At 33.8% G+C, this 13,858-nt stretch overlaps 1 protein-coding gene across 4 annotated transcripts in view; it reads left to right on the top strand.

The window, feature by feature from the left end:
• LOC130897384 (rap1 GTPase-activating protein 1) overlaps positions 1–13,858 on the top strand; it is an 848,316-nt gene that overhangs the window by 768,042 nt on the left and 66,416 nt on the right. For all 4 annotated transcript variants that reach the window (XM_057806214.1, XM_057806216.1, XM_057806215.1 and 1 more), the window contains one exon: positions 9,072–9,419. In XM_057806214.1, the coding sequence (XP_057662197.1) occupies positions 9,072–9,419 (348 nt within the window). The remainder of the gene's footprint in view (positions 1–9,071; positions 9,420–13,858) is intronic.

Genomic DNA, 13,858 nt, shown 5'->3' with positions numbered 1-13,858 from the left:
CTACTCCTCATATTGTTTACAAATGGCTTTATGAAGGGCTAAATTGTTCCTAAACTGCAAAATTATGTTTCTATACAAAAGGGCATCCAATATTTGTCTATTATATCATCAAATTAAATGTCCAGACCCACGATTCGATTCCTACTCCTCATATTGTTTACAAATGGCTTTATGAAGGGCTAAATTGTTCCAAAACTGCAAAATTATGTTTCTATACAAAAGGGCATCCAATATTTGTCTATTATATCATCAAATTAAATGTCCAGACCCACGATTCGATTCCTACTCCTCATATTGTTTACAAATGGCTTTATGAAGGGCTAAATTGTTCCAAAACTGCAAAATTATGTTTCTATACAAAAGGGCATCCAATATTAGTCTATTATATCATCAAATTAAATGTCCAGACCCACAGATTCGATTCCTACTCCTCATATTGTTTACAAATGGCTTTATGAAGGGCTAAATTGTTCCAAAACTGCAAAATTATGTTTCTATACAAAAGGGCATCCAATATTAGTCTATTATATCATCAAATTAAATGTCCAGACCCACAGATTCGATTCCTACTCCTCATATTGTTTACAAATGGCTTTATGAAGGGCTAAATTGTTCCAAAACTGCAAAATTATGTTTCTATACAAAAGGGCATCCAATATTAGTCTATTATATCATCAAATTAAATGTCCAGACCCACGATTCGATTCCTACTCCTCATATTGTTTACAAATGGCTTTATGAAGGGCTAAATTGTTCCTAAACTGCAAAATTATGTTTCTATACAAAAGGGCATCCAATATTTGTCTATTATATCATCAAATTAAATGTCCAGACCCACGATTCGATTCCTACTCCTCATATTGTTTACAAATGGCTTTATGAAGGGCTAAATTGTTCCAAAACTGCAAAATTATGTTTCTATACAAAAGGGCATCCAATATTAGTCTATTATATCATCAAATTAAACGCCCAGACCCACAGATTCGATTCCTACTCCTCATATTGTTTACAAATGGCTTTATGAAGGGCTAAATTGTTCCTAAACTGCAAAATTATGTTTCTATACAAAAGGGCATCCAATATTTGTCTATTATATCATCAAATTAAATGTCCAGACCCACAGATTCGATTCCTACTCCTCATATTGTTTACAAATGGCTTTATGAAGGGCTAAATTGTTCCAAAACTGCAAAATTATGTTTCTATACAAAAGGGCATCCAATATTAGTCTATTATATCATCAAATTAAACGCCCAGACCCACAGATTCGATTCCTACTCCTCATATCGTTGAATAATGACTTTATGAAGGGATAAATTGTTCTGAAATGACAAAATCATGTTTCTTTATAAAATGGGATCTGATATTTGTCATATCTTCTATTTGGTTGTTTTATATGATCAACTTGAAGCCTCAATGCCACAGTTTCAATTCTTAGCCACCATATCGTTTATTAACGACTTTATGAAGGGCTAAATTGATCTGAAACGACAAAAATATGTTTGTATACAAAAGGGTGTGTGATATTTATCGTAATATCTTTCATTTGGTTTTCAATATTATCCAATTTGAAGGCCCAGTCCCACAGTTTTAGTTCTTGGCCCTCATATCGTTAAATAATGACTTTATGAAGGGCTAAATTGTTCTGAAATGACAAAATCATGTTTCTTTAGAAAATGTCTGCATCTGATATTTGTTATATCTTTTATTTGGTTGTTTTATATGATCAGCCCCAATGCCACAGTTGCAATTCTTAACCCCCATATATATTATAAACCGATTTTCTTCCCGAATTTTTTTTTACTCCATGACAACTTTTTTCTTTTTTTCTGATATCAGGTTTCTTCATTAAAAGTTTTCTATTTGTTTCAGTTTTTCTTAATCGAAAACCCATGCTATGCATAATTTTTCTTAAACTTTTCCTTGAACCTGTGTAGCCATTTTTATTGGAGTAGAAAATGATGATTTCCCTTTTTCTATTTGCCTCATCTTCTTTTCAATATTTGAAATCGTATGCACGCTGACACCTGTGGCAGTAGCAACACGTTTTTGAACTTTTTGAATGTTCTTTACAGGTTCATTTTCTGATACTTCCCGGCGCATAAAATAAATTATATTTGCCAAAATTTCCCGACTTTGTCCAGTCAAACCTTTTTGTTTTCACTGTTGAATTCCATTTTATATTTTTCTCGGTATCAATGAGGTACCCACGCAGTGCTCTTCACTATCTAACAGACACAATAGAACCGACAATAGTTGTCAAATATACCTGCTTGAAGGACCGTACTAATCCCTACTACCATCATCTAGTAACGTGTACCTATATTATAGGTATAAGTTAAAACACAGAACGAAAGTATCAGCTACCGAGACAACCACTACTCACTACTGGGACAGGCTCTGTTAGCTTCAGGTACAAATGGTGTTCTTTTATGTATAATTTTATTTCAAATTCATCAATATAGTAATCAAAGTTGTTGAATTGTTAAGTAACTATTACAATTTATAATTAACAAAGTTTCGATTCGCACAAAAATTCTTTGAAAAAAGAAATAATTGAATTACGATGTTGAATATTGAATATACAATGCTACTTCTTAAAACCTCAGCTAAAACGTCAAAAGAATTAATTTTTTCTACGCCTCTGGTGTATTGAATACAAGTTCAGCGGTGGGTCGTATCGTGTCATGTCCGATTGACTTACTTACGTCCAATATCAACAATCGATACCTACCTACATTATAACGGTTTATCTGATTTATAGATGTTGTACGTTGTGAGGATTCAACATAAATTATCTGAATATTGATTCACTACATCTGCTACGCACGTACACACATACATACACTGTCTTTGTCACCCAGTTACCTAGTCTATATTCACAAGTTAATTAACAGGAGATCTGATTAACCTGAGTATTTCAATTTCACTGTTAGTGTCATAATTTTATGAAAGGCTTGTATGAGATAAAAAATTGATACAAAAAATTAATGGGTCTTGGATGGATCTTTTTGTAAACTGTTTTCATCCACTGTTTCTTACTTCTTAGAACTTTTGATATGTTTATGCTTCTAATTGTTCTTGATATTAGGTCTGTTATTCTTTTATTTAAGTCTTTATCAAAATATTTTGTTTTTGGCGTATTTACATAACTAAAAAGATTTTAATGAAAATTTTTATATCTATTCCGGTGGATTAGAGAATGGTTTAGATTCACAATTCGGTCCGATTGATAATGTTTAATTGATTAATTTATTTTGTTGATATTCGAATGTTTTGGATTGAACTAATTATAATTCCAGTTTGTGTCTACAGTTTGTGCCGCGATCAAATTCGTGAGTTTTAGCAGATGTGCATCCTCAAGTCCTGTAAAATCAATGAAATATGTTGGTTCAAATAGATATCCGGGCATTTAAGTTTTACAAGATGTGCGTCCTCAAGTCCTGTAAACTCAATAAAATATGTTGGTTTAAATAGATATCCGGGCATTTAAGTTTTACAAGATGTGCGTCCTCAAGTCCTGTAAACTCAATAAAATATGTTGGTTTAAATAGATATCCGACAACACCTTTTGTATTCCGTAAATCACTTATTCCATTATCAAATTTGGGGCATTTAAGTTTTAAGAGATGTGCGTCCTCAAGTCCTGTAAAATCAATAAAATATGTTGGTTTAAATAGATATCCGACAACACCTTTTGTATTCCGTAAATCACTTATTCCATTATCAAATTTGGGGCATTTAAGTTTTAAGAGATGTGCGTCCTCAAGTCCTGTAAAATCAATGAAATATTTTGGTTTAAATAGAAATCCGACAACACCTTTTGTATTCCGTAAATCACTTATTCCATTATCAAATTTGGGGCATTTAAGTTTTAAGAGATGTGCGTCCTCAAGTCCTGTAAAATCAATTAAATATGTTGGTTCAAATAGAAATCAGACAACACCTTTTGTATTCCGTAAATCACTTATTCCATTATCAAATTTGGGGCATTTAAGTTTTAAGAGATGTGCGTCCTCAAGTCCTGTAAAATCAATTAAATATGTTGGTTCAAATAGAAATCAGACAACACCTTTTGTATTCCGTAAATCACTTATTCCATTATCAAATTTGGGGCATTTAAGTTTTAAGAGATGTGCGTCCTCAAGTCCTGTAAAATCAATGAAATATGTTGGTTTAAATAGAAATCAGACAACACCTTTTGTGTTCCGTAAATTACTTATTCAATTATCAAATTTGGGGCATTTAAGTTTTACAAGATGTGCGTCCTTAAGTCATGTAAAATCAATGAAATATGTTGGTTCAAATAGAAATCAGACAACACCTTTTGTATTCCGTAAATTACTTATTCAATTATCAAATTTGGGGAATTCAAGTTTTATCAGATGTGCGTCCTCAAGTCCTGTTAAATCAATAAAATATGTTGGTTCAAATAGAAATCCGACAACACCTTTTGTATTCCATAAATTACTTATTCAATTATCAAATTTGGAGAATTTAAGTTTTATCAGATGTGCTTCCTCAAGTTCTTTACCAGTGCAAGACAATTCAGGTCCACATAATGAAGTTTCTCCAAGAATGCTTCTAAATGTTTTGCTATAGCCATCAGGGTCAACAGCTTTAAATCCCATCGACTTTGTATGGGATATCATGGAGAGGAGCCTGTCCAATTGCATACAGACTGTGGCTAAGTTGACAATGAGGTTGAAGTTGATTGAAACGAAATGCTATTTTAAAAATGTTATTATTCCATAGATGTAAGACACATTACCAAAAAATACAACTCGATAAATTATTATTTCTTCTGGGTGCAACTCTTTTAATGCATTGAGTATAAGTGCAGAAGAAAGTGAAATATTTAATATTTCTTATGTAACAAACCGCATTTTCTATAGTTTTTTCAATATTATTCTAATACAATCAACTACTTGCTTACAATCTAACGACCTTGTCGTCAACTGTGAACTTGTGGTGGAAATCGTTAAGGCACTAGTTATGAAAACAGTTATTTACTAGGAATGAATCATTTTATAAAACTACTTAGAGGGATTGTAGACTTTTAAATCGTTAAGTTGGAGCAACTGCTTTCTATTTTTACTCCACGTTTGAGCGTGATATGTCATTTAATTCGATTGCAGACTACATTTTTTATATCGAACGAGTATTCTATCAGAATTTTCTCTCAAGGCGATCCTCCTATATATATTTTCTCCAAACAATTTTTCATTTTTATTATAAAGAATACTTTCCATATTTGAATGTATTACCACCAACGTTACTGCTACTTATCATCTTACAATATAGGAACATTACCGTAATGGATACTTCCAAGCATATTTCAACTATACATCAGCAACCCTTCCCATATTGGTTCTCTTATCCCTTCGACTTCCGCCTCCGACATCCGCCTTCACCGTGCCGTGTAGGTTATCGGGTTATGTGTCAGCAGGTGCGTAGAGGTGAAAAATGGTAATCCATACCTAATATTGAAGTTTTTATGGAACAAAAAATACTAAACAGCGATTCGTTGGTCAGGTCATAAACTTGCTTTGTCGATTTTTTAGTCAGGGTGAAAATTCATGTAGAATTAAATTCTTATAGTTGCTTTCAATTTTCATAATGATAATATGTCGTGTATCTTTGATTATTCAACTAATTCAATTCAATTAATTCAAATTGAAATGTAACTTGTCGTGTTCTCAAAATTCTAACTTTTAAAAATTAATTTAAATTGTGATCTAAGTTAAACACAAACTGTGCAATTCCTTTAATCAACAAAAATAGGAAAAACATTTTTTGCAGTGATTAAACAATTTATTTGAACCAAACGATTTCCCACTAATATTTTTATTGAACTTCAATGACCACTTCGAAACTTTGAATGTAATACAGTAGTTTTCTATTTCTGGGGATTTACGAGGTCTGGTTATTAAATAACGAGACTGCGCACATAGAGTCGGGTGGGTAAAAAACGAGTAGTGCGTTGGGTATCTAGATATCTTGTCTATGCACGTCCAAAACACGTTTCAATCACTATTATAGTCTTTGTGCATTAGTGGTTTGAAACGAACAATTCTCTACCTCGTGCGCTTATTTTTGAGTGGTAAAAGCGCTTTGGTGAAGGCCGAGAGAGCACTGAAGATGACCAGCGTCCAGGTCGCCCTGTGACTGTTTCAACTCTGGAAACAGTGTCCAAAATCGACCAAATTGTGCGTACAGATCGTCGAATGAGCATCCGGATGATTGCCGAGGCTGTAAACGTCGATAAAGAAATTTTATAAGAGGTATTACACGTGACAAAAGTCTGTGCCAAAAATCTGACTCCTTACCAAAAGCTCTTGCGTCAACGGGTCCGCTCAGATTTCCTTGAAAGGTTAAAAAAATATCTGCGTTGAAAGTGACCAGATTTGAGTCGATGGAAGCGGTAAAGCAAAAAAGACCCTCACCAAAGAAGACTTCCAGCACTGCTTCGATCAATGGAAAAAACCTATGGAACGGTGTGTGGCGGGAGTAGAGGAGTGTATTCAAGGGGAGCATTCGAATGCAGAATAATTTTTATAATGAAACCCTTTTTAGTAACCAGTCTCGTTTTTAATAGCCAGACCTCGTATTACAAAGATAATACTTAAGTTTTGAGATAGACAATTTAAAACAAATATTTAAATTTGGATATTGCTTTATTATTTTTCGAAATATCATGTACATCTGTTTTGAACTCTTCTTCAGGTGACTGTACAGCAGATGACTCATCAATTCGATTTTTTCTCTGTTCAAAAACGTTTTTATTTGAACTTGTCTTAATAATACCTCTAGTTTACGTTTTCAAATTTCTATTCCTTTTGGTAAAATTTCAATGAATCAATTTCGTTAATACCATATAACTTATGTTATTGTTGTGAAGTGTTTTATTGGAAATGAAGTTAAAAGGTAATATGCCTTTCAAAGTACAACCCTTAACATGCTTTACGGATGGTTTTCATCTGTTTTGTACGACCTTCTTGATATCAGGAATGGTATCGCAATCAAAACGTTTTTCAAAGAGCCAGATGTTGGATTGTGCTAAATCTGGTGAGTAAGGTGGATATACAAAACAGAACAGTTTTTGGTGAGGCTCGTTATCGTGTAAAAAAGTCGTTTGCCCATGTTTCAGGTATCTTGTTTCCACTTCCAAATCACTAAAATCAAATTAATTCTTTGGCAGTTTGTATTCACTACTATAAAAATTAGTTCCCTGTTTTTTTGACCACAATTCCTAGGATTGGAAACACTCAACAATCTCACAAAATGGACTTCACTCAGAGTTGTACAACATACACTATGCTGCTATTTTCTTCACCAACAATTTGTATTTACCGAGACATTTTAGTGAGTTTTTGATATCAATAGAAAGTTTTCAAAATGAAATTTTGTTGTGTAGTATTTACAGAAAAATCGTCGAATTTGGACTTATTACACATAAAGAAATGCATATTTAAACTTCAATACTTCGAGTGTAGTTGAACGATCCAAACGAAGCTAAAATCTATTCATATTTAACACCCGTACTATCGATGTCTGAGTTGTATGACCCAGTTCAAGCGAAGACAAAATGAGAGTGTTTCACTTCGTTGTCGTATACATAATGAAAGGAAATGAAAAACCCGTGAATAACAAAAATAGAGACAATTACAAAACTTTTGTTTCAATTCTGACCGTTTCCAGAAACAAGTTGAATGAAAAGGTTTTTAATTAAACTCGCACGTGGTTTCAAATAGATATAATAAATAGTGCAACGGACAATGTCACTCGGTATTATAGAACAAGAGCCGCGAGCGTTATGAACGGAGGGTCTGTATTGAATAGGATTGATAATAATTTGAATATTACGTTTTAATAATGTGGATTCTCTTCTTTGTTTATATTCTGAGGGGACTGTTATCTTTGTACAACAGAGCAGATTAGATAGATGTATCACGCCACTTCATTTTTCTGGTTTCAATATACATTCGTTCAAAAAATTGATAAACTATATCACGTTCATTTATTGAGTCTTTCTGTGACTACTCATACCAATGAGTCAGTTCATTCCAAAAGAATTTTCTATACCAATTCAAACGTCGATCTCTTGAAGCTCAAAATATTTCTTAACTTTTACTGTAACGACTTAATGTTTTCAAATTTTGAGAAGTATCAGAATTTATCAACTTTCTATAGTAGTACCTAACAGGTGAAATATACCATTTTATGGTACTCCTACGCGCCAGAATAGCTGATTTAAGTTTCCCAAAGATTAACCAAAACCAACTATGGCGAAAAAGCAAAGGTCTGTTGTGAAAGTTATATACGCAGATTACAGGATTTTTCTTCTTCCTCAAGTACCATACACTTTGCAGAGTGTAGGTGTTCTCTTGTCCAAAACTTCTAATCTATTATCAGAACGCACCCTGAATGCCTCACCAGTCTCTAATATTCCGTAGCCAGGAATTTTGTTTACAGGATTAGTGAACGTAATTAGTCTAAAATATCAACGTACAGTTACAGCAAATTGGTACACCTGTAGTTCTTGAACGACTCAATATGTGCAGGTTTAATGTGCACTCTATTCGCCTGATTTGAATACTTTTCAGTTTTTACTTGTCGATGTTTCACGACGGAGGATGAGATAGATCGGGCAATTCATCAATTTGTTTAGAGTATTGCATAAGATGATTTCAAGCTTTTAAGTTGTGGAAGCTTAGTTTGAAAGAGTGATTACTTCGAACATGAATAAATTCATTTTCCAAAAAGTCTTGTGCTTTTCTTGTATCTAAGAATATACGGTACATTTATTTTAGTTTCGGATTAGTAAGTAGGTTTTATCACTTTCTCGTGGATAAAAATAGACTACAGAATAAGTTAAATTTGAATTTAAAATCGGTAAGCAAGATACCTTGATGAGTTACTTGAAGTCATTTCGCTTGATTAACTCACTCGAACAGTGTAAACGCTCCCTTAGTTCGCTGCAAATTGTCAAATCCGACAAACGGCAATTTCTCGAAATTAAATAGACACCTCGATATATTTTTAATAATTAGAGATATTTATTGTTACAGCCTCCGCCCGCCTCAAGACAAAACAGTCAGGTTTCCGAAACGAAAGATGACCGTCTTTCCACAAATAACAACATCAAAATATCTCCCATACCGACACCGGCACTACAAACACCACCCGCGTCTCCCCAACAACCGACTCATTCGAAGAGGCTTTTGCAAGAAGTTCTTTCGCGACCGGGACCATATCCAATGATCGCGATACCCTCAAAAGGATATTGGGTCGATGGCACGGACCACGAGGAATTATTCGACCATAGAGGTATGCCTGTTGTTCCACATCCAAATTGGAGAGCCAAGATTGAGACGGACGATACGGCGAAGTGTTACCGAAGGTTTTTTGTGGGAAGGGTAAGTTCATTTTTTTTTATCTAAATTATCATAACCCATATGGATCTCATCCATCCACCTATCATTGGAATGCAATAATCGGACTTGTTACCCAGTGATGCCTTCGGATTTAATCAGTTATTTTTCACAAAAATCCAAAGTAAAAAGTTTAGCTGTAACGTAGGTATAGGGATTGTAGAGAAGATCTCTCCAAAAGACACAGAAAAAATCGATTTCTTTCTTCTGCTTGATCCAAGAAAAGCTCTTATTGCTTTATGGAAAATTTTATTGAGAAAAAAGTAAAATATCTATGTCCCTAGTGTGTTGTTATTATGGTCATCGATAATACTAATACTAGAAAGCAAACAACTGTAAGTATTCTTCATTTCATTATTTTTATTGACGAAAATAAAACGATCCTTCAGCTTAAACGCAAATAAAACAGAAACAACAAAGTTTTCAAAACAAAACATTTTTGGCTCCTTCTAAAAGGGGGAATTGTTTTTAAACTGTTACCTTATCTTACAAACAGTCCGGACAAACAAACTTAATTTTATCATTTTTGGCAACACCTGCGCGTTCTCAGTGAACATAAATGAAGCGGAAACATTACACAGCCTCATATCAAATTGCTCCTCTTTATCACAATGTTTGCAATTCCAAGTGTCTTTCAGCTTCTCTATTTTGTTGCTTTATATTTTTCCCACATTTTCTTAGGTTTCCATTTTTGTTGTTTTGATGGTTTTGTTAGCTTTGGAGGTATATTTTCTTAGAAACCTTGTTGGTAGCTCCTGCGCTGACATGAGGGTCCTGATTGTGGTAAAATATCTTTGAAGTTATCAATTTCCAAAAATCCTGTTGGTTCTAAATTTTTTTGTAGCTGTTCATCTTGAGAGAAATTTTCTTCGAATGGTTATTTTGTTGAAGTATTTAGAACAAAAGCGAGATAGAAATCGCTTCGGGATTAAATGAATATATCTCCAAACGAGCGAAAATACCTCACCAAATCTCTGTTTGGTTATACTCTTCTTTCTTTGTGATGTGTCCAGTATAAAAGCAATTGTTAATCTCTGTAACATTCAAATACTTTGAAAATAACTTTGTCCATGGACTATAGTTTATGGGTCGTGTATATAAGTAGCATGAAGTACCATTGAAAATTAGGAGACATTTTCCTGGTAGTTTATTCATCCCTAGGTGTTGTAATTATTTATTGAAGGTTTCAATGTGACATGCTTTCTTTTTGCGTCACGAGAGTGACGGTTCCCGATTGTAGATCACCACAAGAAACCACTGTCACATTTTTTCCTTGCTCTAGGGCCGTTAAGAGCTTCTCTTTTAGCCAGAACACTTTTTTTGTGATGAAAAGTTAACCTACATCCCTTCTCATCTACGTTGTATATCCTTTCTGGTTTATCCCTCGAATCAAGCTCCAATAAGTCTTTACTAAGTTTGTTGAAGTAATCTTTTACAATATACCTATTCAACTTTTGAGCCTGATTAAGATTGTGCGCCTGCCTAATTGGGATTGATTTCCGGATGGCGATTTAAGAACGCATTCAAACAATACTGACCAGATAATCGTTTAGTTACAAACAAATAATTCGTTTTGTTAGAAGATAATCTACTTCAACTGGACGTATGTTCCGGGACACATGAATGGCCAATAAAGCTTGTTGAAGATTTTTCTCGATCCACTGTGATCGCAAACACTGTTGTAAAGCAAACAGTATCAGTTTTAACATTTTAAGACGAATCATTGTGTGTAATGGTAATACGCCCACTGCCCATATTACTTCTATTCAATCATGGGCATATTAACAACCATGTAGTGTACCAATATTTCCTCTAATTTATAAACTAATTTGGGAAATACACAAAAATAATCACAAGGGAACTCACTTTGAGAAGATTTACTTCCGGTTTTTTTATAATACATGCATAGGAAATGAGCTTCGACCATCTCTCATGACTTCCAGTCTCAAAGTAAATTCAGATCAGGACAAAGTGTCACAGAAGGTGTCGGTTGAAACTTGCTCTGCCATCCGATAGTCTGTATTGCAAGCACAAAACATTGTTGCAATTATGAAACTATGAATCGTTTCTAACTTTATATATCCTGTACAACTTTTCGATGCATAGAAATAATTTCTGTAGATTGGTAGGACAAACGAATAGCGTACTCGAAATCCCCGAAAAGCTCTAGAGACTTTTCGAGTTCTGAGATGATTTGTTCCACTAGAAACCACCTCCGGCAGACGGGAGATAACGCCGGAAAAAACTTCCGGTAAATTGGGGGAAAAGTTTCAAGAATCAAGATCGCATTTGTTGCTTTATTCGGAAGTCGATTAAATAACGGCGATTACGGGATTTTATATTGATAAAGATCAGAAAATACCCTTAGAAAACAATCAAATTGGTGCAATTAATGGATTACTAATAATATGAAAAAAAAAATTCGAATATAACCACTTTAAGCTCATTTAAAGTTTAAAGAATTGTGTTCAGATGATCTAAGAACCAATCAATTATGGTTACATGATTTAATGCGAAAATATTTTCTTCAAACTCTTTTAATAAGTCGTGGTTGTTCCCTTGTATCTAATAAAACCTTGGATGGATAAGTGCTGGATACACATCATAATTCTTCGAAAAGAAACTAGATTATGTACCATCACATAATGCAACACTCGTTAAGTTTAATAAAAATAATTCCGTTGGAATAAACTAAACAAAAATCAACCAATATGTTTAAAAAACACCGGCAATTGATAGATATCCGAAACGGCTTGCCAGCGAACGTTCAACACTTTCCCATTACGTCCGATGAATGCGACCATTGGTTGTATGTGCTTTTGATCAGTTCAAAAGGGTCCATGTCATGTAGTTTATTATTTTACTATTACTATTTTAGAAACAATACAGAAACATTTTTAACGTTTCCCGCCTTCTGGAAATCGTGAATCATATATGACACCCAAGGAGTAACATTTTTTTCACATGGAGATATCATGTAAATTGAATTAACTAACACCAGGAGTTGCTTCAATCGCTTGATATGTGCATGTTAGATTTTCTTCGATCATGTGTCTAACTCTTCACTCTTCTGGTCTTTGAATTTATATGTATTATAATAAAATTATCTTAAATGTATTCCATTATCATCAGTTTGAAGTTTCTGCTTCCCATTTCAAATAATATTATTCATAGACTGTTTCCAAAGTAATCTGAAAAAAGGGCGTTTCATTATTTATTTACTTCAACTTTATTTTATTCAATATTTATTTATTTCAATAGAAACTTGTGACAAACAAACTCTTTTGAGGATCTTCTATGGTTAAGTTAGGAGTTTGTTAAATATCTTCACTCACAAAATCTAAATGATTGTGTCCACGTGACTTTAATGGTCAAGAGTATGGAGATACGGTCCAACCTGTATATTTTTTCAAATAACTTTGTCACAATTTTATAGATAATAAAAAAAGATTGGCTTCTATATTCTGTAGCTATAAATATCACATATGATGAAATTTTTCTCAATCTTTAAACGAATAGCCCATAAATTGTCATTAAGAAATCCGCTTATTAAGTGACAAATATCTTGAAAATAAATTCCTGAAGCAGATCTACCATTTCATACTATAAGTGAAACGAGGAGGTTGTTGGAGATTGTTTGTACCGACAAGCAGCTTCGGTTTCATTGATTAATTCTCGGTTTTTAGAAATAAATATTTGAAATATTTAAGTTAAATCACTGTAAAAGTATGAAAACGTGGATAATTGAACAGATCTTATAACTACTCTTTCAATGCGATTATTACAAAAATTACAAGTGTAGTAGAATCAAATTCAAATACGGAGACTTAATTTTTTCTAGAACCAACCTGTGTAAGATCAGAAACTTAATGACTCCGATGAGATGACTGTTAGTGATAAGTACCTGCAATGAACTGATCTGCAAATAATAAAACATCCATTCTTGAGTAGATATGTGGCGAACGTCTCCGAAAATTTTTACCACGCCGTTGGCATGCAAATTGCCGCTAAAACTGAACTTTCCAAAAAAATCTATGAAGCTACTTGATCATAAAACATCTTAATTTCAATAGAGAAGATGTTTGGCGAGTCCAGTATTTAATATCCAGTAATTCACCCCGCACGCGGCGCATCTTCCAGGGGGAGCAAAGCTCGTCTTAAGACGGTTGGATGATTGATTGGATCAGCCCCGGATGGGAAGAGTTTCACTTGAGTTCGAGTAAAGAACTAGCTAGGACATTGCGAAAGGTAGATGGACTTAGGTATGTCGGATTAGGTCAACTTAGGAGGTAGGAAGGTTATGAAAAAAGGCAATTTGGAACTCCATGGGTCTGGTGCCCGCCAAAATCGGATGGCAAAGAAATATTGTTTTAATGAGGTATTTGTTCGGGGAAACGGTCGAAAAAGAAAAAGTATTTTAATGA

The sequence above is a fragment of the Diorhabda carinulata genome, chromosome 8 (genome assembly GCF_026250575.1).
Source record: "Diorhabda carinulata isolate Delta chromosome 8, icDioCari1.1, whole genome shotgun sequence".
In the NCBI taxonomy this organism is placed as follows: Eukaryota; Metazoa; Arthropoda; class Insecta; order Coleoptera; family Chrysomelidae; genus Diorhabda; species Diorhabda carinulata.
The sequence above is the reverse complement of the archived record's forward strand: the minus strand, read 5'-3'. Positions and strand labels throughout refer to the sequence as shown.